At 41.7% G+C, this 27,804-nt stretch overlaps 1 protein-coding gene across 1 annotated transcript in view; it reads right to left on the bottom strand.

Moving 5' to 3' along the window:
• Nucleotides 1-27,804, bottom strand: part of ADGRV1 (adhesion G protein-coupled receptor V1) — a 400,714-nt gene that overhangs the window by 320,922 nt on the left and 51,988 nt on the right. The window contains exons 11-21 of the mRNA XM_066604894.1: nt 20,538-20,664; nt 19,085-19,270; nt 16,481-16,661; nt 15,144-15,307; nt 13,671-13,794; nt 11,206-11,469; nt 8,995-9,121; nt 7,569-7,786; nt 2,134-2,877; nt 426-799; nt 164-340 (exon numbers count right to left, since the gene is read on the bottom strand). Of these exons, the coding sequence (XP_066460991.1) occupies nt 164-340; nt 426-799; nt 2,134-2,877; nt 7,569-7,786; nt 8,995-9,121; nt 11,206-11,469; nt 13,671-13,794; nt 15,144-15,307; nt 16,481-16,661; nt 19,085-19,270; nt 20,538-20,664 (2,686 nt within the window). The remainder of the gene's footprint in view (nt 1-163; nt 341-425; nt 800-2,133; nt 2,878-7,568; nt 7,787-8,994; nt 9,122-11,205; nt 11,470-13,670; nt 13,795-15,143; nt 15,308-16,480; nt 16,662-19,084; nt 19,271-20,537; nt 20,665-27,804) is intronic.

Below are 27,804 nucleotides of genomic sequence, written 5' to 3'. Positions count from 1 at the left end.
GAATGCACCTTTAGGCAAAGGTACCATGAAGCAGCCACCTCAGCAGGTATAAAAGTCACCATAAGACCATGCTCTACCATTATATTTTATATATGATATTATGAATAAGAGTGTACTTCTGCACAGAAGTCATTCCATTTATAGTATTTATATATACTATTACCTTTGATCTCTGAGATGGCAGAAAGGTGATATTCCCACTGCTTGTAGTAAAGTCAACTACAGGGTCATCAGTGCCCTTATGGTCTGTCTGACTAATGCTATAGAAGAGATACACCGTGTCCAACGCTCCCCGTGTTCGTTCCACTACACATGAGATGGTAGAGCCTTCTTCCGAAGACTAAAAACACAAGACATCCAAAATGTTACCACCTTTACCATTATGAATACAACATGATATTTCATGATTTTCTTCCACCTCTCACCTGAGGAATACATGGTCCAGTAAAGCCAAACAAGCCATTGGCATTATCACTTTTTAGGATCCTTATTAAGGCCGTTGTGTTCTTCTCCGGAATCCTTGCTCCACCAAACACAGATACCAGTTTTAGAATGAAGAGTTCTTCTCCCTCTTCGTCATTGTCGTCGCGGGCGGACACAACAAATGACTTGTGCATTTCTCCTTGTCTGTATTCCAAATAGCCAGAAATTGGGTGCAGGTCACTTTTGGCTGGAGTGGCATGAAGTTCAGTAATCTCTGCCCGAGAAAGTTTTTGCTCATATATTCTCACATCTTGGAGTAAGCCAGTGTACCTGCTGCCTCCATTTATTCCTGCACCGACACGCAAGGTTCCTGGATCTGGAATACAAAGAACGTAGGTGTGACTAACCTCGGCTATAATGTGCATCTTTGAATTTTAGCACCTTGTTCACATTGCAACAAGGCGTTAGAAACTTTTTTTTTATTTATTTTTTCAGCATTTTACAACAAGACTCAATTTAATGGCTTTCCTTAAATGATGCTCTTATTTGGCCAGTTTCACATGCGAATATTACAGGTGCATAACTGTGCACACAATACAAGCAGGTATCAGGGTATGACCATGGGTCTACTGTCTGGAACTCAGAGTATCACCAATCGTCATTACTGGACCTGTCATTAGAAGTACATGCCTATATAGTCTGGAGAAGACTCTGGTTTATATTCCAAGACATTGTTGCAAGGCTTGTTAATAGGTCTGACATTGACTTGCAGGAATGCTGTCTTCTAATAGGTGGCGCTGTAGAGGCACTATTCCATCTTCCCATTTGTTTACATTTTCCAGAGGAGCATGCATGGCCTTATAAGTCCCCTCATACCTACTAGGTGCTCCCCCTATGGAGAGACTATACCCTTCCTGACCCATAGGTTTATCACTCAACTAAGTCAATCAACTCCACCCTCTATGATATTGGACATGTGACTTAACATATTAGTGCTGTTTATTAGCTGAGGTGTCACTGTAGCAAGGTGGCAGGCTGCCCCTGCTACAATTAGCATAAAGCCAACTCCATTAAGGTCAATGGATAGTGATGCAGATTGTAGTAGTTGGCCAGTACAGGTAGAGACTATTGCCAATAGAAATGAACAGAAACCATTATACTCTATGGACTCTGCTGAGCATGCTCAATAGGAATGTGCTAAAAACTTTTAGAAAGGGTTCACTGAGGAACTGCAGTATGTAAGGAGGCTGAGAAGAGTAGTGGTGGTTTTAGCTGGTAAAGAGTTTGGGGGAGACAGTCTTGTGCTCCCAGATCACCCAACTTCAGGAACACTTGTCCACCACAGGCATCGACTACCAATGACTATGCAGGAGGGTAAGTAACCAGGTTGAGCCTCCACCACTATGAAGTTCCAAGGAAGATTTGCTTGAGCTATACATCAACCGGAACACATAGGAGACCAGTCTCCGTCTAACTACACTAATCAGGACAATTCCTTTACAGACTTTATGGCTAACAATGGCCTGATTACTCTGGAGTGAGACAAGCTAGGAGAGTATGTCCTCGAAAGGACTGTAGCTAGCATATTGTTTGCAGCCACTAAGTTGTGGACTTCCTCGGCTATTTAAAATTTAAAATGTTATTATGGTGATATCTTTGACTTCTATGATAACCTTGGGGATTTGGGACAGAAATGAATTTTTAACTTACCATTAATTATTGACTCTCCTTTCAGACTCTTCACTCCTCCAGGTACAAGATTTCCATCAATATAAAACTCTATAAATCCATCATCTAATGTAATTAGTATATGAGTCCAGGTGTTTCGTTCCATGTATTTTGAGACCCCTGCTTTAGCCACAAAAGTAGTATTAGCTCCAAAGGTTACATAGTACAGCAGGATCATGATATACGAGTCATTTGTTTCAACTTTCACACCATAATACATAGTTCCATTATTATTGTCCTTTGAAATGATAAATCCATTAGTATTCATGTGTGGTATGGTCCATGCTGAGAAAGTAAAGTTTGTCAGAGTCGTATTTAAGCTATGATAATACTGTGACTCAATCACTCCAAATGCGCCTTCATTGCCACTGAAGAATAAGGCATCTGTTCCACTGTGGTGCCGACGCATATGTGGCTGCAACTGCACTGAAGATGGGAATGAGGCAATAAGCAATAGATCCACCATTGGAGGAAGGTCAGTTTTGGAGGTGGTGGAGTAAATTTCCCAGCCAACGCGAACATCTCCAAATGTTCCCTGCCGTCTCCAAATAGAGAAGTTGGTCACAAATCTCATATCATCTACTGACATGACATCTTCAGCCACCTCCTGATTCTGTGTCTCTGGTCCAATTATAAATACTCCAAATGGGTCATCGTTGAAAGGGATCATCACGGTAACATTTAGATGTGTTTCTGCCAGCTTGCCTCCTGGGCCCGGAAATCCACCTGTGTATTGCAAGTAGAATATTTAGTAAATACAAAAAGTGTAACTTAAGGGTTTTTTCAAGATAAAATTTTATATTAAAATCAGGTCCTCAGGTGTAAAAATAATAAACCAGAGCATACTCACCTCTCCCCATTTGTCTTCTGTCAGCAGTTCCAGGTCTCCTTGCTGACATAATGCTTATAGACTGCAGCAGCCTGTATCATCCCATGCTGCTGCAGCCAATGATAGAGCTAAGTGATCACTGCTGAGCTGTGCCATTGGCTGCAGCAGCCTGATTACGGGTTGTCACACACTGCTGCAGTCTGTAAAACAACACAACTGTACAGATACCCTGAGCTGTTGTCGGGGGACGAGCAGGGAAAGGCAAGTATGAGCTGGTTTATTACACTGGTCTACATCAAATTTGCTGATCGCATGATAATATTTGATATTTGTAGATTTCTATATGTTGAATTTAAATATCACATTTGTTTATTCTAGACAGGTCTAGTTTTCCCATAAATCACTGATAGTGAACAGTCTATTCATCAAAGACAATATGTGTCTGTTGAAAACATATGACATCTATATGATTAAATGACATTTGAAATAAATGAGCTAGAATCCAAAGACTGAATCAAAGAGATATCCATGGTTGATCCTTTCAAACGAGATTAAATAAACAGAGAGTGAGAACTGATAAATAATGGTGAAGTCTTTCATGATTCTGGCATATGAATAAAGAGGTGTTATACATTATTCCTATTGCAGTATAATTAATTCAACAGACAGTTAACATCCAATTAATTCATTATTCTTGTGAAAGAAGGTGCGAGGCAAGAATACAATAAACAGTAAGTACATATGATGAACAATTCACCAGGAGAAAAGATATATCTAAAGAATCTATATGACAAATGATTAATTAGGTACATTAGCCCGGGCAACATCAAGCATTTTTGTCAACTATCCTGATTTTTGTTTTATTTATCCCAAATTGTACTCCTTGGCTTCTTGCTCTGCAATTTACAGCACAGACCATATTGTGGGCTGCATTTTCTCCCTTAACATAAGATAGTATGCTCGGCTGAAGGAAGACAATGTCCATCTAGTTCACTCTGTCTCCACTCACCCTTGTTAATCCAGAAGAAGGCAAAAAAAAACCCAATGAGGTGGAAGCGTTTTGGGGGGAAAAAATTCCTTCTCGACTCCATAGTGGCAGTCAGAATAATTCCTGGATCAACGTTTGAAAGTTCCTACATAACTCCAAGACCTGCATCAACAACCCCACTGGTCATCTAATGTCTATATCCTGTAATATCATAGTGCTATAGAAAGGCATCTAATCCCCTCTTAAACTCCTCTATGGATTTTGCCATCACCACGTCCTCAGGCAGAGAGTTCCACAATCTCACTGCTCCTACAGTAAAGAACCGCTTTCTGTGTTGGTGATAAAACCTGCTTTCTTCTAGACGTAGAGGATGCCCTCTTGTTACCGTCGCAGTCCTGGGTATAAACAGATCATGGTTCCTTGTATTGTCCCCTCATGTACTTATATATAGTTATTTGGTCGCCACTTAGCAATCTTTTTTCCAGGGTAAATAATCCCAATTTTGATAGCCTCTCTGGGTATTCCAGTCCCTTCATTCCATGTATTAGTTTAGTTGCCCTTCTTTGAACCCTCTCAAGCACTGCAACATCCTTCCTGAGCACCGGTGTCCAGAACTGTACGCAGTATTCCATGTGGGGCCTGAGAAGTGCCTTATATAGTGGGAGGATAATGTTCTCTTCCCTTGCCCCTATACCTCTCTTAATGCACCCCAAGACTTTATTTGCCTTTGCAGCAGCTGACTAGCATTGATTGCTCCAGTTAAGTCGACAGTCAACTAGTACCCCCAGGTCTTTTTCTAACTTACTTTTCCCTAGCAGTACCCTATTTAGTGTATATTGGTGACATCCGTTTCTCCTGATCACATTATGATGTAAATGGCGCAAGTTACAGGTAATTGTGATATGAGCCAGGTAAGTGAATGAGGCTCTGTATAGAACTACCAGCACGGGTGCAGAATGGCATTGCTGGTCAAGCCACTGTATTTCACTTTTGTTTTTGGCACTTTTAGTATAGGAATTATATGGTACTATTAGTCTTTGTATTGTTTGACATACAGTAGCATTTTTGCATTGCATATTTCTTATGCGGTCATTCTCTAGCACAATTGTTGATTAGTGTACCAAGTATTATACTGTATTTATAATACAAGACTCATTTTGGTTGAGTGATCAATATGTTTAGAATAGAATATAGTCTCTGTCTTGGTTCGGAAGGATAAGCACTATCAAAATGAACGCCCTCCCGAGATTTCTGTACGCCTTCCAAACAGTACCCATTAAGCTGCCAGAGTCATTCCTACTTAGAGCCAAGAGATCCATAATGAATTTCATTTGGGGGAGTAAGAGACCAAGGCGCAACTGGAAAGCTCTTACAGTACCTAGAGAGTAAGGAGGTATGGGCATCCCAAACCTGGCCTTATATCACAAAGCCTCACTAACTAAACGTGTGCTCGATATGCTCCACATCGGAACACAGAGGACCTGGGTAGAAGCTGAACAGGAATTGGTTCCCTCCAAGGGTCTGGGCCTCATATGGCTACCGGGTAGAGACAAACACAAAGAACTTGGGCTATCACCCTTCGCAGAAAACATACTAACAGCATGGTTAGAGTACGCAACTAAAAAAGGATTGATCAATAAACCTGGCCCTCTTACTCCCCTGACAGGAAATCCTCAATTCCCCACTTTCTTTAAAGGTTCACTGATAGCAGACAGCTCTCCAAACACTATCCTAAGGGTCCAGGACGTGGTCTCAACGGAAGGACTTAAACCGCTTAGCGAAATACTTGGAGATAGGAGGCCACCACCCGGAGCATGGTTCCAGTATCTACAGCTTGGCCACTATATTAGGTCCCTAGGAACTACCCAACAACTGAGCCGTCCCATTACCACCTTCGAGAAAACATGCATTTCACCCTCTTCAGTACAATACACAATATCGACACTATACCAGATGCTAGTCGGAGGAGAAACGCGCAATTGCGGAAAAGATATAGAGAGGCTGTGGGAGCAGGATATTGGTGGTTCACCCCCGGAGGAGTCCTGGAAAAAATCATACATCTTGTCACACAAAATGTCGACTTCTAGTAAACTACAAGAATTAAATTATAAAATATTAATAAGATGGTACCGAAATATTAATAAGATGGTACCGGACCCCAGTGACTCTAGCCAGGATCTTCCCCCAGTATCCGGATACCTGCTGGAGATGCCAGTCGGGCAGAGGGACATTTGTCCATGTCTGGTGGTCCTGTCCCCGGATCTGCCCCCTTTGGCGGGAGGTTAATGCTCTGTACTCCACGGTCAGCAGAAGCCGGATACAGTTCACACCAGAAATAGCACTACTATCTATGCTTCCAGGATAAGTGGCGCATTCCAAAAGCTCCTTACTAGGATTTTTTATAATGGCCATGCGACAGATAATTCCCAAAAAGTGGAAGTCCACTACACCCCCCTCTAGACTGATGTGGCTGGAAGCCCTAGACCAAATGAAACAAATGGAAGAGCTCATTGCCAGGGATGAACTAAGATACGAAAAGTACACTACGACCTGGTGGGTTTGGATCCAATTCCGACTCTCTTCGGACTTACCCACATGGGTAGAATCTGGGGCCCTCCCGAACAGGAATGGGAACACACCATAACTAAGGCCAACATGTCGCTTGAATCAATAACGTATCAATCACGCATACACATTTTTAAGAGATACAGACCGGATCCCCAACACCCATACCTAGACCTTCCCCCCTCCCCGTCTAGCCCACCTTTCTACAATCTTTCTCATCTTCTATTTCTTTTTCCCCCGTTTCACTAGACTCCTAACGTCTACATATGTTTGCAGGAGATAACGAGATTATTAAAAGTTTATAATTAACCGAAATGATAGTGCTAGATATTTCAAAGATGTTTAGAAGTTTAGGATTGCTTCATTAGATAAAATAAACTGCCTTACTACAAGAAATTAAGAATAACAATGACAAATAATGTTTGTACACGGATTTGTTTTTAATTTGCTAATTTTGTCAATGTAACACTGTTTTTGATGCACATGCATGGCAGAACAATAAAACTCCTTTTGAACCATAGAATAGAATATAGTTTGGATGAAATATTTGTAAATCACATGGACATTGTATAGTGGTTTTACTGAGAACAGAATTTCACTATACAGTATATATGATATATTTAGAAAAAAAAAGAAACTGTTACTATGAAAACACCCTGAACTATTCTGTGTGGATAGTTAATGAGTATAGATGAGTGAGCATATTCGCTAAGGCAAACTACTTGAGCGAGTAGTGCCTTATGCGAGTACCTGCCCGCTCGTCTCTATAGATTCGGGTGCCGGTGCGGGGTGGGGAGCGGGGGGAGAGAGCGGGGAGGAAAGGGGGGGGGATCTCTCTCTCTCTCACGCTACCCCCCCCGCGCTCCTCCCTGCTCACTCCCGCAACTCACCGCTCTCCCCCGCCGGCACCCGAATCTTTAGATGTGTGCAAAACACATTCAATCTCTAAAATACCGACTACTAAACAATTTAGCTAAACTCTTCTTGTACTTATGGCTTCTGAGACATGCTGCTTAAAATGTTATACATACACACCTGAAATATTCATCAGTTTTAGAACGTAGAACTCGTTGAACTCAGGAATTTGATCAGGAACAGCATGGAGGGTAATATATTCAAAAGCAGCTTGGTCATTAAACCAAAGAATACCCCATGTTTCAGCAAACTCCTGGCCTGGCTGTAAAACGGACTCGTTCTGCATAATTTGCCAGTGCAGAAAAACACTGCCAAAATGTCCTCTGTCTCTCAGCACCCTGCAAGGAGACCCCTTTTAATAGATGATATACATAATAACCATAATGCAGTATACGTATTACCAGTGTGAACATAATGTATTAGTAATCTAAAAGTCATCACTTTAACTAAATATTAAGAATAAAAGACAAAAATATAAATCATTCACCTAACTGTTCAGCCTAAAGTACGGTTGCACAACCTTTTGTGGTCCAGTGGACAGATTGTCATATTGATACACTCCCAAGGGGAGCGATAAAACTTAAAGGGATGTTATAATCTGAGACATTTATAGCATATTATAAGTACAAGCCATAAATGTCTGATGAGCTCATGGGGTGCCCCAAGCCTTTGTGCTGCCTGAAGCAAAGTGTGAAATGACGTTCCTGCGCCCCCCCCCCCTCCTCCTCTCAACAACAAAAGAAAACACTAATTTTACAGGCATTGAAAGCGCCAATACACAAGATACCATACATATATTTGAACCACTGAGACTTGCCTCAAGCGATACAGTAACAGTGCCCCCATTAGTGGCCCAAATAGTAAATGTTCTCCTTAGTTGCCCCAATAGTAATAGTAATCACCCCCCTAATAGCCCCGGTAGCGATACAACACCATTTAGTTGCCCCAGTAGTAATAGTAAGCCCTATAGTGGCTCCAATAGTAATAATGACCCCAATAGTAGCCCCAGTAGTAATAGTGTTACCCATAGTGGCCCCAGTAGCAATAGTGTTCCCTTTAATGGCCCCAGTAGTAATACTGACCTCCCCATAGTGGTCTAATTATTAATAGCATCCCCTTAGTGGCCCCAGTAGCAATAGTGACCCCCATAGTGGCCACCATAGTAATAGTGACTATCACAGTGGTCCCAGTAGTAATAGTGTCCCCCATAGTAGACCTAGTACTAATACTGCCCCATACTGGGTCTTCAGCTGGGCAGCAGCCCGACAAGCACTTCACTCATTCAGTCAGTCGTTCCGATCAGACAGCCGCTGATGCACTCATTCTGTGAAACCTGACCTCTCCCCCGACATCTGCGCTGTGTACAAGCCGACATCTGACGTAAATCTAACTGTCTTGAGTGCAGTGGTAGCAGCATGGCAATTCACAACTCCCATAAACTATAATTCCTATCCTAACATATCTAGTATATTTTTGGATAGGTTTTAATGTAAATGTAAATTATACTATATAATAAAAAAATGAGATTCAAGCTCAGTGGACTTACTTGAACTGATTACTTCCACCTTCTTCTACAGTTTTATCAACAGGTTCGATGTAGAATATTCCATTGGGATCATCATTAGCCTTGATGACTATTGTGGCATTTCCATTTCCACTCACCACAGTGTCTCCTACATGACAAATAAGTATTTCTATCAAATGTATAGGCTTTACAAAAAGGCTACTAAAAAAGTTATCATTCTACAACGGAGTTCATACAGTGAAGAAATTCAAATTCACCAAATCTGTGCTCTATCAACAAGACCTAAAAATGGCTGGATTCTGAATGGCAGAAATGCATGCAATGTATGTAAAATTGCTACTGATGGGCTCTACATGAAAATGGGGCTAACTAAAAGGTAAACTAGTAAAAACATAGATTCCTAAATCTGTTGTTAATCACAAAGTCTTGGGACTCCCAAATGTATATCTTTTGTTTTTTTATGCCTTTTGCTAATCAGAGTCCCAAATGTACCTAGTAAGAGAGGATATGACAGCAGCAGATCTCTGTGTTCTGGTGCCCAGCGGCCCCATTGGAATGAGTAAAGCAGTAATGCCCATGTGTGACCACTGCTCTATTCATTTGGAGGTACATAGGACTTAAAGGGGTTGTCCCGAGGCAGCAAGTGGGTCTATACACTTCTGCATGGCCATAATAATGCACTTTGTAATGTACATTGTGCATTAATTATGAGCCATACAGAAGTTATAAAAAGTTTTATACTTACCTGCTCCGTTGCTGGCGTCCTCGTCTCCATGGTGCCGACTAATTTTCGCCCTCCGATGGCCAAATTAGCCGCGCTTGCGCAGTCCGGGTCTTCTCCTCTTCTCTATGGGGCTCCGTGTAGCTCCGTGTAGCTCCGCCCCGTCACGTGCCGATTCCAGCCAATCAGGAGGCTGGAATCGGCAATGGACCGCACAGAAGCCCTGCGGTCCATGAAGACAGAGGATCCCGGCGGCCATCTTCAGCAGGTGAGTATGAAGATGCCGGACCGCCGGGATTCAGGTAAGCGCTGTGCGGGTGGGTTTTTTAACCCCTGCATCGGGGTTGTCTCGCGCCGAACGGGGGGGGGGGGGTTTAAAAAAAAAAAAACCCGTTTCGGCGCGGGACATCTCCTTTAATTTCTCGTGATCAGTGGGGGGCGTAGCAGACAGACCCTATCCCTTATCTTAGTAGAGTTCTTTTCATGGGACAACCCCTTTAACCCGTTTAGGACAATGTGCTGTAAATATACAATGTTTGGTCCTGGGCTTTAACCTCAGCCATTTGTAAAAATATTGTACGAGATTAAAGCTTCTATTACTGCAATCTAGAGACATCCAATGACCCGGAGGAGAAGACAGAACTGTTTTTTATTCGCTAATACCTTTTCCCTTGTAGGCTACACAGAGGTTAATGAGAAGAGAATAGAGGAAGTGGCAATGTTGGATCCCCTACTGGCCCTGGCGATCACGTGATTGTTAGGTTACCCCTGGTATGCTACAGCTACTGGGTCTTAGCAGACCCAAATCAGCCCTGGTGGTGACTGCAAAATTAAAAAGAAATGACAGTGTGATTATCTCCCACAGGTCTCATGGGATGTTATAGGGGAGATATTTGTATAACAATTTTTTTTAACATCTAAGTGAAAAGATAGGCGAGCACATATTGATTATGTCATTTTAAGACTGAATATAATGGATTGAATGATTACTCTTTGGAAAAACCTATATATTATATAGGCCCAATGCACATGGCTGGATTTGCACTGCAGAATCTGGAGCGGGTGTCCACCTCCGGATTCCGCAGGAAATACTAGCCATAGCATGCAATGTAAAAGTGGGTTTTCCTGCCCATGAGCAGAAATCTATTGTGATTTTCCACTCGCGGGGGAAAAGAAAAATCAAAACATGCTCTATTTTGAGCCACATTCTGTGCAGACGGCTTCCATTGAAGTTAATGGAAGCCGTCTGTCCCGTGGCCCTTCCGCAATCATCCTTCTGGAAAGGCCGCAGAATCTGCATAATCGCCTAGTGACGGCGCGGTCACATCTATACTGCGCATATGCGCTGGCGCTCCAGTCGGCACATCAGCAATACAGAAGAAAAAGCAGCTCGACAGGTATGCAGGGGCTCACCGGCCAGGCACCGGGTCGGATTCCGAATGCGGAATCCAACCCGGTCATGTGCGTTCGGCCATAGTTTGTGATATCCGTAATCACTCAGCACCACTCACCTGTACAGTTGAAAAGCTGTACATAAAAATATTCATCTGTCTCCGGTATATCATCTTCACTTGTCTTCACTGATATATTCAACATGCGTTGGCCAATTTCAAACACCAGTACGTCTCCGGAAACATAAGTGAAATCGCTTTCCTCAGCCATAGCTGTTCCACTGATAGTCGCATAAGTGACAGAAGACACAAAATCAGCTGATCCATCCCGCACAATGGTGAGGTTCGCAATCTCGCCTTCATCAACCCACAATAAAACTGGTTCTGGAGGGAAAATAAAAGGAATACATGTTCCACATTGCACATTTATGTATGGGGCAGAAGACAGAGTAACAAAATAATGGTAGGCGACAGCCGGCTGTGAGAGCGTTGGGTTGGTAGCACATAAAGCATAGCATTCTACTGCAGAATATAAGGGGTGTACATACATGGGGGAGATTTATTAACACCGGTGGTTCAAACAGTAGTCTTAAAATCCACGCCGATAATAAGCGCCTCTCGGACAGTCCCTGCACCTACTCAGACATCTATGCCAGCTATGAGCTGAAACGGACTTCTGGTATAATTCACACTAGTTTGTGGCATAAATTATACATAAGTGTGCCAGTTCGGGGTCACCATTCCTCTCTTCACAAGCCACAGGGGTCTAGATAACAGAGAGTCACAACATTTCTGCACTAACTAGCCTTACACATAAATTTGTGACTTTTTTGTGCCTGTTTTCAGTTCATAAATGCCCCCCGTAGTATTTTAGGGGCACTTTGGGAGAAGCTGTATTTTTTTAATCAAACTACAACATGCTCCAGGTTTGTCGTTTTTCAGGTTGCTCCCTTTAGGCTTCTCATCAGAAAGCCTGGAAAAACAATGAAATGCATAACTACAGAGATTAAAAAGAAGCTTAAAAAAAGTCATAAAAATTATTCAATCTTTAGACATTTTTTCTTGTATTTTAAAATGCAACAAGATAAAACTGCACGCAAAAACCTTTCCATACTTTTTTAGTCCACATAACCCCTTTAAGCAGGTCAAATTGCAATGGGGCTTATGGATGGTTTCATAACGTGACAGTGATTCCCTGGCCTGGAGAAACAAAGATGGCCGCGGTACTTTTCTGACTAGCTGTTGCATGCTGTACATTAGTATACATCATTAGTCTAAGACACTACACCTGCTTTGATTGACCAGTGCTGCCCACATGAGTGGTGCTGGCCAGTCAGAGCAGCATATAGTGTCTTAAACTACCCATGCATAACATGCACAGCATGCATCAGATATTCAGAGAAGCAGTGCGACCATCTTTGTTCCTCCGGAGCTGGAGGGTCACTTTAAGGTCCATAGTATGTACATAATACTCAGACCCAGACCTTCTGCTGAGATAAACTTTGATAATAACAAAACCCCATGGTGATTTATGCTTGGTTCATTAAATCCACATGGGCTGGGTGCTGTGACTGTAATACAGACCAAAAAATTGAGTATTATGGCTATGAAATCGATCAAAGACTGAGTTTTCAATGATTGTGGATTATAAGGTGCATTCATGTCTTTCCCTGAAAATAAGACTCATCCCAAAAATAAGCCCTGGCCTGATTTTTTTGAGATTTTCGTGGAGGTCTGAAAATAATCCCTAGTTACACTACATAAAAAAAGAAAGAATATATTACCTAACAGTCTAGGTCCAGGTCCCTCCTGCTGCTCTCCCACAGTCTTTAACTGCTCATACATTCCTACCTGGTTACAGGATTCATAAATCCCACCTCCAGAAAGTGATGACTGTGATTGGTTCTTCGACAGCTTTTCAGCCAATCAATGCAGCTCTCAAATAATCAATCACAGCACTTGCATTGGTTCATTGAGTGCTGCATTGATTGGCTGAGCAGTGGTTGAAGAGCCAATCACAACAATCAATTCCTAGAGGCAGGATTTATGAATCCCGTAACCAGGAAGTGATGTGTACGAGTGGCCGATGACTGGGGGAACCACACAGGAGTTCTGGAGAGCAGTGGGAGGGACCTGCACTAAGTCTGCTAGATAATTATAAAAAGACCTCCCCAAAAAGAAGACCGAGTGCTGCTTTTGGGGCAAAAATGAATGTAACACAGGGTCTTATTTTCAGGGAAACACAGTATAACAATTTTTCTGAGTTTATCTGGGGTTATACACCTTGTTTGATGCTGTTTGGTTTGTTGTGTTTCATCCCTAATTATGTGAAAAACTGTGTCATTAAAACCATCTGTTATCAAAAATGGCTTTTACATGCAGCACTGCAACCCAGTTATTCATAGATGCAGTTCTTGGAACAGCTTAACAACACAATTACAAAAAAAGCCTTGCTGCATCATTAATGGCCAAAATAGGGAACTAATTGGAGAACTTTGTTTTGGGTAGATTTTCAGCTCTCAGCAGCTCAGTGCTGTCTTGGTACAAGCTGTAAGACAACTGCTATATACAGCTCAAGATATTACCTGCAAAGAAAACGGCATCATCATTTTTATCTATTTCCAGTGTAGCCGTGGTAATATTGCCCATCCTGGCACCACCCGTCGGATTGAAAATGGTTATAGTAAATACTTCCTTCTCCTCCGGAATCTAGAAATGGGTCAGAGATTTGTTGTATTTTACAATAAAGTACATTCAGAGGTAGAACATATCCTGTAAAACCAATACTTTATGCTGCATAAGTATACTATGTATCACTGCTGTTTAACTAACTATTAGGCCAAATGCACACGGCCGGGTCGGATTCCGCAGTAGAATCTGACCCGGTACCCAGCCAGTGACCCCTACTTACCTGTTCAGATCTGTGCTGCGGATGTCCTGGCCGACGCACCAGGCACATGTGCAGTACAGATTGTGCAATGCCATCGCTAGGCGATGACGTGAAGTCCGCTGATCGGACGGCTTCCATTGACTTCAATGGAAGCCGTCCACATGGAATCCAGCTGAAATCGAGCATGCTGTGATTTTCCATCCGCGACCGATTTTTGATTTCCATTTGTGGACATGGAAAAGCAATTTTTAATAGCATGCTATGGGCAGTGTTTGCTGTGGAATCCGGAGGCGGACGCCCGCTCCAGATCCCAAAATGCTAATACACCCATGTGCAGCTGGCCTTAAAAGTACATGCAGACAGGCATTTTAAAAGTTGTACCTGAGATCTCAGGTGCAGTCTGCATCAAACAGCTCCCGGACATCCCATTATTGTGCTGTCCAATGTGCTGCACATTGACATATGCTATGCTCATCTGAAAATCGGACAAGATTAGGACATGCTGCAATTTTTTTTCACTCAGACTATAAGTCAAATAAATAGGTGCCATTTCTGACGGATTTTCGAACTGATTTTGCAGTCCAAAAGTGGGGCGGAAAAAAAAAATTCCATGTCCATGTACCCTAAGGCTAACTTCCCACAGGCGAGTGCAATATGGAGCTGTGAATCACATCCCGATATCTCAGTCACCAGCATGCAATTTCCCTGCGGATGCGAGGCATTGGATGGCCAGAAAGAAATCGAACATGCCCCATTATACTCAATGTAGATCGTTCTGTGCCATTTAGTTCATAAGAAGGATCCATTCAGCTAGTGGGAATAGGGATTCCACAGCTCAGATGCGAATGAAGGCTTACTGGTGAACGAGCTGGTAGACTTATTTTAAGGTACTCAATTAATGTTGATCTGGACTAGACCACTTGTTCCATACGGAGGGAATTTATTGCAGGCTGTGCCCCAGAATTGTGAAGTAAAAAGTCAACTTACGGTGACACCACAGTCGTGCAATAATTTACAACGTTTTGCCCTTTTTGCCCTTCTCTCACCACTTTTCCAAAGTTCACCGATACCATTTTCTTCTATCAGACCTATGACATCCTCCTTAGCTGATAAAACAGTTCTAGTTCTAGAAGTCTTTTAGTTAAAGGAAACAAAGACTCATTTTTACCTCATCTGGACTGGATGAAATGGTTATTGTCTTTAAGGTTTCGCCGTCCTTAAACTGAAGTATGCCATGTGCTGGGTAAACATCAGCGGTTGAATCTGGGCTTACAGTCCAGGTCACATTCACGTTGCCAAAGCTGCCTTGTTGCCTCACTACTTGAAATGCAGCTAGAAATAAACAGATGCTGATCCACAATCATTCTCCAAAATACAGTAGTTAAATAGGGAAAAGGAAAATGGACACTTCACTAAGAAACACAGACACAAAACTGACAAATGTGCATTACAGAAATTAATTGGATGGACCAAATTATTTCCGACAAATGATATTCGATAGATATGGGATATTCCTGGCTTGGTACCAAGGGTTTGCTAAACACAAGCAATGACTTCAGTGCCATAAACTTAAAGCCGATTTCATGTTCTACCTGCATTGTATTGTTATCGCTATGTCTGGAAAAGCAATCAATGCGCTATAAGATAAGTACAGGATTCTGATAACAGGCATAGGTCATTGACAAGTTTCCATGTGATAAGGGCACCTGGTCAAAGTGGTGACTATCTAGTTTGGGCATGACTATTAAAGCAAAATAGAAGCAAATACCTAGTCACCAAACTTACCATTTTCATTGGTCTAAACCATTTAATATTTATACCAGCATAGGATAATACTTTGGCAATATTGTGTTATACACAACAGCTCAGATATGATTGCCCTAGAGTTATGTGTATGGTAAGCAGATACGTGGGTGATAGTGATAAGCAGTGTTGAGTGAAGCAAAACAGTCAAACCCTATTTCAGGTCAAACTTTGCTAGAAGTTTAGTTTGGCACGAAACCCAAACTTCAGGTGATTCTTCTCAGTCTAACCCACTAAAATTCCCCTCCTCAACATCTGCATGGATGTTTGTTTGGGTCTCTACAAACATTCATACAAACTCTCTGCAGATCTTGTCCTTGGTCATATATGAACCTAGAACCCAAGTGCTGCAAGGCAACAATGCTAACCACTGAGCCACTTTGCTTCCTCCTCTTTAAACTTTTTGCCAAAATTCAAGAATAGGCCATACTTAACTTTTCAAAAGTTAGCTTAACACTAGTGATAAGACAATATAAAGCCTTACTGGTGGCTGACTAAAGCAGTATTAGCAGCTGGGAATGTAAGGACAGAGCAGTTTAACACTATAGGTTGCCATCTGAATTGGTAACTTGTAGTTAGTGAGTGCAATGCTGGATTATGTCATACATTTGTGTAACTTTATGTCTTATTGCGCAATAAATGTCCACCTTGCAAAAATGTCATCAGAATAAATTGTAGCAATGCTCATTGACGTATCCTTACCAGAGTGAATATCATTTCCTTTGCTTTCATTTATGTTCTTCACTATTCCAGGGGACATGAATTCAATTACTCCATGTGGCTCATCATTTTTTAAAATAGTGATATTGACTCTTATGGCTTCCCCCAGTGTTGTGGGAAACTCTCCATGACTGCTCAGCACCACCGAGTACATCTCATCCAACTACAAGCAGAACAAAGGAAAAATAGAGTACTATTCTTAGTAGGTGAATGAAAGGGTTTATGGGCAGTGAAGGAGTAAGCATCTACATCCTTGGTGGTCTACAACAGTGGCTATTTTTCAATGGTACTATTTAATGTACCATATAATAATAATAATCTTTATTTATATAGCGCCAACATATTCCACAGCACCTACAATACAGGGGGAACAGAAACAAAACCACGGTTATATGCAGTAATCAATTGATGGAGACAGTAGGGGTGAGGGTCCTGCTCCAACAACCTTACATATTACAGATAATGGGGCAATACAGAAGGTAAAGTGGCTGGAGATGTGCACAGTATGGCGAGGTGGAGAGTGAGGATGCTATACACATAGACAATGGTCAGACTTAAGCCGCGTAGTTGCTGAATCGGTATGACTGCAGGGAGTGGTTGATTACGACTTGCAGGGATTGTAATCAGTAGGACAGGGAGCATGTTATCAGGTGGAGTACAGAGGGGTTTGGTTTAGGGGATATGGTATGCCTCCCTGAAGAGGTGCGTTTTTCCAGCACGCCTGAAGTTGAGTGTGTCAGGGATTGCCCGGATAGTTTGGGGTAGCGTGTTCCAGAGGACCGGTGCTTCTCTGGAGAAGTCTTGAAGGCGGGAATGAGAGGTTTGAATTAAACGGGCGATTAATCTGATTTAGTTAGCGGAGAAGAGGGCCCGGGCTGGGTGGTGGATTGAAATGAGGGATGCAATGTAGGGTAGCTCAGTGCTGTTGATAGCTTTGTGGATGAGGGTAGTGAGTTTGAATTAAATTCTGTATTTGATGGGCAGCCAGTGCAGTGACTGAATAAAAAATTTAAAAAATTCCAAGTGGATTGAAATGGAAAAAGAAACTAAATTCCCCAAACTTTGTTGGGGTCTTGTTTCTATGGCATCCACCCTGCAACAAAAATGACATGATAACTTTATTTTATGGGTCCTTATCATTACCACGATAACAAATTTATATAGTTTTTTTTATTTCAAAATTATTTTCTGCCGCCTTTTACGGACAGCCATAACCTTTTTATTTTTCCATCAACATAGTTGTGCTAGGGCTCACTTTTTTGCGGGACATCCTGTAGTTTCTATTGGTACAATTTTGGAGAACATACGACATTTAGATTCTTTTATTATAAATATGGCAAAGGGTTTTTTTTTTAAACTTTTATTAGCTTTTATTTTTTTAATAATAATAAAAGTTTTTAAAACTTATTTTTCCTTTTTTTTTTAGTCTCCACAGGGTACAAGAGCTTGCGAGGGTTTGATCGCTCCTGCAATATGTCATATCGTACCACGATCTGACAGGCAATCTATCAAGCTATGCCACACCTCAATCAAATGGCAACTGCACGGCAACCCACGATCTCATCGGGGGAAGTGTGGAATCCACGAACATCGATCAGGACATTTTAATGCCTCTGTCAGAATTGATGAAGGGTTTGAAGTGTTAACAGCTCTAATCAGCAGCACTGCTTGTGGGGCTGTTGCTGGCGGATGTCAGCTATAAGAAACATCTGGCATCCGCAATGTATGGAGTGGGATCGACCCCCATTTCCCCTCCATACAAACCCCAAACCTCCAGGACGTAAATGTACATCCTGCAGCGTTTTGGGGTTAAAAGTGACATCCTGTGTTAAATTTGGAGAAACAACTTGTTATATTAGTTATGTTGAACCATTTAAATTGTTCTAGTTTGATTGTTTTTTTGCAAACAGTCACAAGTTAATAAATTTGGCAAATAAACCTAACTTGCAATGTGGGTTGAATAATTTTGATTGCAAAGATAGAAGACCCTCATCAAGAAAAGGGCTCCCAAAAAGTTACATTCTGGTTTGCTCCAACTACATACCTGGAATAATATATATATATATATATATATATATATATATATATATATATATATATATATATATATATATATATATATATATTGTCCTTTAGATGCACTACATGTTCTGCAGCTGAGAGGGAAGCTGATAAGGTTCTATGCATTTCCACATAGTTCCTTCCCATACAGCTTTGTCCTTAACAACAAATACACCACGGCTGAAATTCACATGCATCTCACATGTTCCACCAGAAGCCAGTAACAAAGGAGCATAGACCCTGGCCCCAGCTTTGTGCATAGCAAGCTGGTGTAATTGGCAAATGATTGGTTCTTTATGCTAAATAGATGTCAGGGGATTTTCACACCATTATCAATCCTCTGTGATCTGAATAGTGGTTCACAGGTTCTTAATAACTACTTAATCATGTATTGCACCCTTTGTGGCATGTGGCAGTGTATACAACCTTTCCTTGAAGGCTGTAAGTGTTAGTTGTGGAGAAAGTTAACCTCTGCACAAAGCCTTCAGGAAAGAAGTGCAGCCAGTGAGTGAAAAAGTCTAATACCTCTGGTATCCCATCCATCCTTGTTAACAATGTAATTACAATCTCCCTTTCACCAGTCTTAAACTCCAGGATCCCAGTGTTTCCATAGAATTCGTTGCTGTCCTTTGGTTCTATGGTATAACGCAGAAACTGTTTAACAAGAAGACCCTTGGATCGAGCAATTCTAAGTTCAACTGAATCGCCCTCCTGGGGAAAAGACAAGAAAATGCAAGATGTACAATGTGTTATTCATGCAGAGAGAGAAAATGATTGATTGCTGTATATTATCAACGTACAACTCCGAAACGACTACCCATCATGCATCTACCCGCCTGGCAGCTACTGGGGGCATGTCTTATAATAGTTATTTCTCCACTAAATAGACAGTGATACTTCTAGGAGTGCTGTTACCAGCATCTTAGCATGACATGTGGCAGATCTAAGGTCAAAAGTCAAGATCGTTGGACTTAGGTCCCCTTTAAAGAATATATCCCCTTCCTCTGACATCTCCGCATTTGCTACTTCCTTCCCTGTCCATGGCATCCAATTTCCTGCTGTAAGCAGTGCATGATGGGAGCATAGGAGTGCAAGGACTGTGTGATGGCACCAGTGACGATCCAACCCACTCATCGGACCCTTCGGCAGTAATTCACATGCAGTGCCGGAAATATAAATACCTTTAAATGGCCAGATTGCAGGAGAGTTGCAGTTGGATGTGGTTTACATTGATGCATACGGTAGAAAGAGTCACATGTGACTTGCAACCAAAATCCAACCGAGTTGGATTTTCTGTGACTCTCATGTCACAGTCATGTTACATTTCAGGTCACACCACTGATAATCATTAAATACAACATCGCATCCAACCAATATCAGCATGTAGCACTAGTCTTAAAGAGATTGTGTGGTTTCAAAGTAAAAATCTTTAAGAGCTGGGCATGTGTTAAAATGAAAAAAGAAAGCATACTCACCTGTCTTCGATCCCCCCACTCACCCCAGAGCACAGCTAACTGGCTCCTGCTGCCTGTCCCCATCCTTGGCCACAGTAAGTCAGCTGGCCACTGCGAGCTAATCAGAGGCCATAGCGCCACCTACCAAACTCCAGGCCATCAGTGCTCTCATATTCGGCACCAAGATACCTGGAGTTCAGGATGGTGTTGCTGATTGGGCACAGCAGTCACCTAACTTGTGGCAGTCGAGGAAGGGGACGGAACAGATTGCAGCCAAATCACAGGAAAATCATAGCCGTGTACCTCTACTGACTTTTTCCACAGCTGCAAAAATCAGGAAGTGCCATATGGTTTTCGTTTAGCCATACATTCAGTCCAAACATGGAGATCTCACTCATACAGAACAGGGAATAAGAACTACTACATAGTCTAAACACATTAAGACATGGCAGCATAGTTTTCATTTATCAACTTCTGCTATATTATATATATGAGTTAAGGCATGACTTAAATAAGATACCTACTTTTATACTATAAGGTCCTCTGTAGTATGGGGTGAACTCAAAAACACCTCCAGGGTCGTCATTTCCCAGTATAGTAAGTTCACAACTGGTAAATCCAGACTTGAGGACTTGATTTTCCGCACTGACCCTTCAATGTGAAGAACAGAAAAAAAAATTGTTACATGTATATATATAAATTGGAACAAAACAAGTTGGAGACTCAACCAAATATTGACTTAAAAACAATTATGGTGACCTGCAGTGGTAACCGCAAACCACTGTATGTTTCATGGAGTTGCCAGTCCCTGAAAATAAGAGCTTCATTATTATTGTCCTCAAACAACTAACTGGGGAAAAAAAAGGCACATAAATCTGCACAAAACCTACAAATGTATAAAACTAAAAGGCATAACTCTCTGAATAGGTAAAGTGTCATGGCTTACCAACCACAAAAGAGGATCAGGGCCACAGTGATATTATGACGTCAGCCTCGGCTCACATAATGCTCATCCGGTTACACCTAGAAAGGCATAACTCTCTCAACAGGTAAGGTTTTACAGCTTGCCAGCAGTGAACGAGGATCAGGACCAGGGTGACGTCATGGCATCAGCCCCAGCTTACGTGATCCTGACTTTGGCATATGCTCACTGTCATTTCGGCACTGGAAGCTGACGGGGACACTTATCTGATGGTTTATGGACTGATTGGTTGGTTGGGAGGTGTATATCCCGGCCAGCCAATCAACTTTAGCTTGTGTGCATTCATCCTGGCTCCTCATCACAGAGGACACATTATACTTGTCTGAAGGTGTTTCTGGTCTTGCAGTGGCTCCTGGTCCTGACCTGCATCTCAGCCAAGTCTGCTGGTGGTTTCTCTGTTATCTGGAGTGTTGAACATTTATTTCCCTCCACTCTCGTGGTTTATTGTTCTTTGAGGGCCATCTAATCTTTGCCACTATTCCCTTCTACCATCAGGGACACCCTAGATTCCTGATGTGGGGTTGCCCCCATGAGGGTTAGTGCTCCGCTCGTAGAGAGGGTATTCCCTTGTCTATGGATTTAGGGGTAGTTTCCACATTTGTATGAATATTTGTCCTTTTAGGACATAAGCAATATGTCCACATGGAGCAAAACGGTGTTTGGCCATTATGTTATACAACCATTTGAAATGGACTCATTCAATGCACAGTATGCCTTAAATCTGTAACTATATATCCTATGTTAGCTAATAAATTATTTGGGAACGCCAGTGTATATATACCTAGCATATACAGTATCAGCAGATTTTCGTACTGGAAACACCGCAGGCATGGCATGAGTTGGTTATCCTTGCACATAACATGTCTTAACACAAATTGAAGTTAAAATTGGCCAATTTACGGTGCAGTAAAATAATTTTTAAAAAACAACATATTCCAGAAGCACATTGCTAGTGGTCATAATATTCAATATAGTATATCAAAATGCACTGTAGATAAACATAAAGCAATGTGTACAATTAAAAATAAATTAAGCAACTTAAACAAGGGAACAGTGTAATTAAAAAGGTAAGAAATAAGAGTTCCTAACAGAACTTCCAAAACATATTTTATAGCTAATAAAATTACACAAATTCAGTTTAGTGTTTTGTAATCACATCATGGTTTAATTAATTGATGTAAAACTCAGAACACTCATCAAATTGTTTAACTTCTTCAGATAGTTGGTTTCGGAGAGATGGGAACCCAAGCTATCCTATATTTAGGTATATACTCTTGATAGGCCATAAATGTCTAAAAAGGAAAACCCCTTTTTAAATATTGCCTTAGAAATGTATGCCCTATAAGGGTGAGCTTAGTGTTTCAAGGCAAATCAAAAAGTTGGGCTAACAATGGCGTCCCAAGGTCAACGAGAAGTTAAATCAGCATACTGTCAATGAATGTCCACCTTTCAAAAGATTCTCTGTTACTAGAGGAAACCTTCTAAAATCCGCATAATGTTCCGTTGCAACTATACTAGTAGGTACTATACATGTCCCAGGTAAAGCAGGACTTCCAGCACTCTCATAAATAAAACATAGTTTTTACTGCATCTTCTAAAAGGGAACACAGTGGGAAGCAGAGGATAAAAACAGGAACGCTTCCATGTTTCAAGCCATATGATCCTAGCTCTTAGTCATAACCTGTTGGTTCACTGCTGGAGACTGTTATTCTTCTCTGCAACTCCTTATTCCTAGATTCAATCCTGAGGAGCTGAGCTGTTTTTCCTATTTAATTATACTATACATGTCCACCTATTAAAAAATCCCTGTAATGTTGAAAGAAGATCTAAAATCAAGAGCCTAGAGAGGACATGTGATATGCTCTGAGCCTTCACTCCAAACCACTTGAACTGGGAGTAATGTACGGTAGGTGGCTCTGCTTACACTTTTTTAGGGTAAACTCCTGGTACATACTCTGACCATATTCCCAGGCCCTATGTACTTGTCTTGTCCTTTTGGTGTTTGCCGGTATATCTTTTTTCTTTTTTTACTCTACGGGAATATGTAGTCACTTGCATTTTCCTATGCAAATTGATACCATAAAAACACATGCACTGGTATACATTTTTTACCATAGAAGTCATTGGCCAACTTCCTTTGGAAGTATGCAGCAGGGAATATCATGTAGCACAGCCAGGAGTTGTGTGTCTGCCCTGTGTATTCAAATTTTATTCTACCCCCTTGACCCCTAAATTCATATTTTCTCCTCTATGTCTTATGCTATTTGGGTACTGGGTTCTTGTTTGTGCAGCCTTGAAGCTATCAAATATCTCCTTTCTTTTGCTCTTCATGCCTTCTCAAAGCACGTATTCTCACAGATACAGACTCATTCACGTGGGCGTATGGAGTTTTGGTCTGTGAAGAACAAAAACGCAAAAAGGCCTGATTTATGTCACTATTTTTCCACTGTCTCCTGGCAACATACATAAAAACCTATTGACTTTCATGGGCGATTTTGGTCCATGGGTACTGACCAAAAAAGGACATGCTGCCATTTTTTTTTTTTGCACACATCGCTTTGCATAAAAAATGTACATGTTAATAAACCAGTTTAATTCAATAGGTCCGTATTCAGTCAGTAAAAAATACAAATTGAATAGAATATGCCAGTGTGAATGGGCCCTTAAAGAGAGGGAACCTCCTCCCTATCATCTCATATTTAATGTATTACTGTAGGTTGATCTTTTGCGAGTTCAGCTTATTACAGTGGAAAAAAAAACTTATTTTCATAGCAAGAAGATGTACAGACGTAGTAAAAGTTAACTTGACACGACATCTTAATATGAAGTTTGATGCAATTTGGCATTCAACAGTTAAACCAACAAAGCATTGACAAAGGCAAGTTAAAGGTTGATAGTCCTGTGGATTTAACCTATTAAAGTGGTTTTCCTATCTCAGCCAAATATAACCAAGATGTGAACAACGCTGATTACAAGGTGACTGAATGCGGGGATAATGAAAGCCCTTGAGCTTTGCTAAACTCTGCTGTTTCTATAACTCCCATAGAAGTTAATGAGAATTATAGAAACAACATAGCACAGCGAGCTCCACTGTTTCCGCAGCTCCTGAATTCGTGAAACAGCAAAGCTCACTGTGATATGCTGTTTGCATAACTCCCTTTCATTTCCATGGGAGTTAAGGAAACAGTTTAGCTCAGCTAAGCTTGACTATTTCTGTAATCTCGACCACCTCCAACCACCACATTCCCCCGGTGGCCGGGGGTGACAGGGACCCTAACTCATGATAGATGCGGGCCCCAGTGGTCTGACTCCCATCTATCACACATTTATATCACATCCTCTGATCATGCCATAAAAGTCTGAGATAGGAATATCCCTTTAAGTGTCAAGTTAAGGTTTGCTAAATCTACAGTTCACAAGACATCAGAATATCACTGCATATCCACACATCACAGCATCACAATAATACCAAGAACTGAATGCCATCTCTAACTTGTACAGTATTACAAGCAGTTGTAGGAAGTGATGAGCAAACTTTCAAAAAAGTTCAGCCGGTTTGCCAAACTTTTGCAAAAAGTTCAGTTTGGTCTGAATTAGTTTGAACCAAACTGGAAGTTCATGAAAACCCCTAAAACTGGTGTATAATACTGTCTAAAAACCATAAAAGCCCTGTATAACCCTCTGAAAGCGTTATACACCAGTGTTCAGGAGTAGTGTTGAGTGACCCGAACCAGTAGAACCCTGTTTCAGGTAGAACTTTACTAAAAGCTCGGTTTGGGTTTAGGCTGAACCAAACTTTTAGCAAAGTGTGACACAAAACAGAATTCTTCTGGTTCAGTTCGCCCAACACTAGTTGCAGGTATTCCTGCACGGGGAACGAGATCTGCGATTCTTTAAAAATGTTATTCACGCAAATCACACACATTTAACACTTACCCAAAGTAAACCACAAATCTTTCTGTCTCTACCCTGGCAAAACAGGAAGGGATCAGGGAGGAAGAGAAGGGAATGAAAGAAGACTGCCAAATCCTCAATACGACAGGATAAGAAGAAAAAGGCACTTTTATTCCTTGAGCACACATAATGCTGCTGACTTTAGGGGGGTGCTATTTGTTGGGTGCTGCCCTGTTTACAAAGTCTTAAAAAAGAATTGTCAGCTCTCTCTAATGAGAGACGACCCTACGACCAAACAGGCCGTCCGAACCATTTAATACATCCCCTGCCAGCCCCTCTCCACAGGACAGCTGCCAAGCTACAAACCATGGCTGCTGAACAAATTCAGTCTTGTTCATCTGGAAGGAAAAGTGAAGTGTTTGTTTTTACTTTGTATTGTTTACTCATTAATATTTATATGGAAGTACATTTTATGCAAATATCCTCCCCACACATAGCAAAATCAATGTGCTGGAGTAAAATACAGGCACTTTATTGTAGTCTTCAACAGTAAGTTACAATGCGTTACTAATCCCATGCTGTTTTTGCCCTGGCCTGATTTAAGTGGTCTGTGGGGGGTAATTAGAAGAGCCGTGTGCCAATGTTCACAAAGTTGCAGATTTTTGCTGAAAACCATACTTAAAGGGGTTGTCCCGCGCCGAAACGTTTTTTTTTTTTTTTTTTAACCCCCCCCCCCCCCCCCGTTCGGCGCGAGACAACCCCGATGCAGGGGTTAAAAAAACAACCCGCACAGCGCTTACCTGAATCCCGGCGGTCCGGCGTCTTCATACTTACCTGCTGAAGATGGCCGCCGGGATCCTCTGTCTCCGTGGACCGCAGGGCTTCTGTGCGGTCCATTGCCGATTCCAGCCTCCTGATTGGCTGGAATCGGCATGTGACGGGGCGGAGCTACACGGAGCCGGCATTCTACACGAGCGGCCCCATAGAAGACTGCAGAAGACCCGGACTGCGCAAGCGCGGCTAATTTGGCCATCGGAGGGCGAAAATTAGTCGGCTCCATGGGAACGAGGACGCCAGCAACGGAGCAGGTAAGTATAAAACTTTTTATAACTTCTGTATGGCTCATAATTAATGCACAATGTACATTACAAAGTGCATTAATATGGCCATACAGAAGTGTATAGACCCACTTGCTGCCGCGGGACAACCCCTTTAAGCAAAATTGTACCACTTCTTGCCTTTTTCCACCACCTTTGCCACTTTTCTAAGTGGAATAGGCGGGGCCATCAAAGTGTGACGAATTTACTATAATGTACACTACCGTTCAAAAGTTTGGGGTCACATTGAAATGTCCTTATTTTTGAAGGAAAAGCACTGTACTTTTCAATGAAGATAACTTTAAACTAGTCCTAACTTTAAACAAATGCACTCTATACATTGCTAATGTGGTAAATGACTATTCTAGCTGCAAATGTCTGTTTTTTTGTGCAATATCTGGGTGTATAGAGGCCCATTTCCAGCAACTATCACTCCAGTGTTCTAATGGTACAATGTGTTTGCTCATTGGCTCAGAAGGCTAATTGATGATTAGAAAACCCTTGTGCAATCATGTTCACACATCTGAAAACAGTCTAGCTCGTTACAGAAGCTACAAAATTGACCTTCCTGTGAGCAGATTGAGTTTCTGGAGCATCACATTTGTGGGGTCAATTAAACGCTCAAAATGGCCAGAAAAAGAGAACTTTCATCTGAAACTCGACAGTCTATTCTTGTTCTTAGAAATGAAGGCTATTCCATGTGAGAAATTGCTAAGAAATTGAAGATTTCCTACAACGGTGTGTACTACTCCCTTCAGAGGACAGCACAAACAGGCTCTAACCAGAGTAGAAAAAGAAGTGGGAGGCCGCGTTGCACAACTAAGCAAGAAGATAAGCACATTAGAGTCTCTAGTTTGAGAAACAGACGCCTCACAGGTACCCAACTGGCATCTTCATTAAATAGTACCGGCAAAACACCAGTGTCAACATCTACAGTGAAGAGGCGGCTGCGGGATTTTGGGCTTCAGGGCAGAGTGGCAAAGAAAAAGCCATATCTGAGACTGGCCAATAAAAGAAAAAGATTAAGATGGGCAAAAGAACACAGACATTGGACAGAGGAAGACTGGAAAAAAGTGTTGTGGACGGATGAATCCAAGTTAGAGGTGTTTGGATCACAAAGAAGAACGTTTGTGAGACGCAGAACAAATGAAAAGATGCTGGAAGAATGCCTGACGCCATCTGTTAAGCATGGTGGAGGTAATGTGATGGTCTGGGGTTGCTTTGGTGCTGGTAAGGTGGGAGATTTGTACAGGGTAAAAGGGATTCTGAATAAGGAAGGCTATCACTCCATTTTGCAACGCCATGCCATACCCAGTGGACAGCGCTTGATTGGAACCAATTTCATCCTACAACAGGACAATGACCCTAAACACACCTCCAAATTGTGCAAGAACTATTTACAGCAGAAGCAGGCAGCTGGTATTCTATCGGTAATGGAGTGGCCAGCGCAGTCACCAGATCTGAACCCCATTGAGCTGTTGTGGGAGCAGCTTGACCGTATGGTACGCCAGAAGTGCCCATCCAACCAATCCAACTTGTGGGAGATGCTTCTAGAAGCGTGGGGTGCAATTTCTCAAGCTTACCTCAACAAATTAACAGCTAGAATGTCAAAGGTGTGCAATGCTGTAATTGCTGCAAAAGGAGGATTCTTTGACGAAAGCAAAGTTTGATGTAAAAACAATGTTATTTCAAATACAAATCATTATTTCTAACCTTGTCAATGTCTTGACTCTATTTTCTATTCATTTCACAACGCATGGTGGTGAATAAGTGTGACTTTTCATGGAAAACACAAAATTGTTTGGGTGACCCCAAACT

The sequence above is a fragment of the Eleutherodactylus coqui genome, chromosome 5, assembly GCF_035609145.1.
Source record: "Eleutherodactylus coqui strain aEleCoq1 chromosome 5, aEleCoq1.hap1, whole genome shotgun sequence".
NCBI classification, from domain to species: domain Eukaryota; kingdom Metazoa; phylum Chordata; class Amphibia; order Anura; family Eleutherodactylidae; genus Eleutherodactylus; species Eleutherodactylus coqui.
Note: the sequence above shows the minus strand (reverse complement) of the source record. Positions and strands in the feature narration are given on the sequence as shown.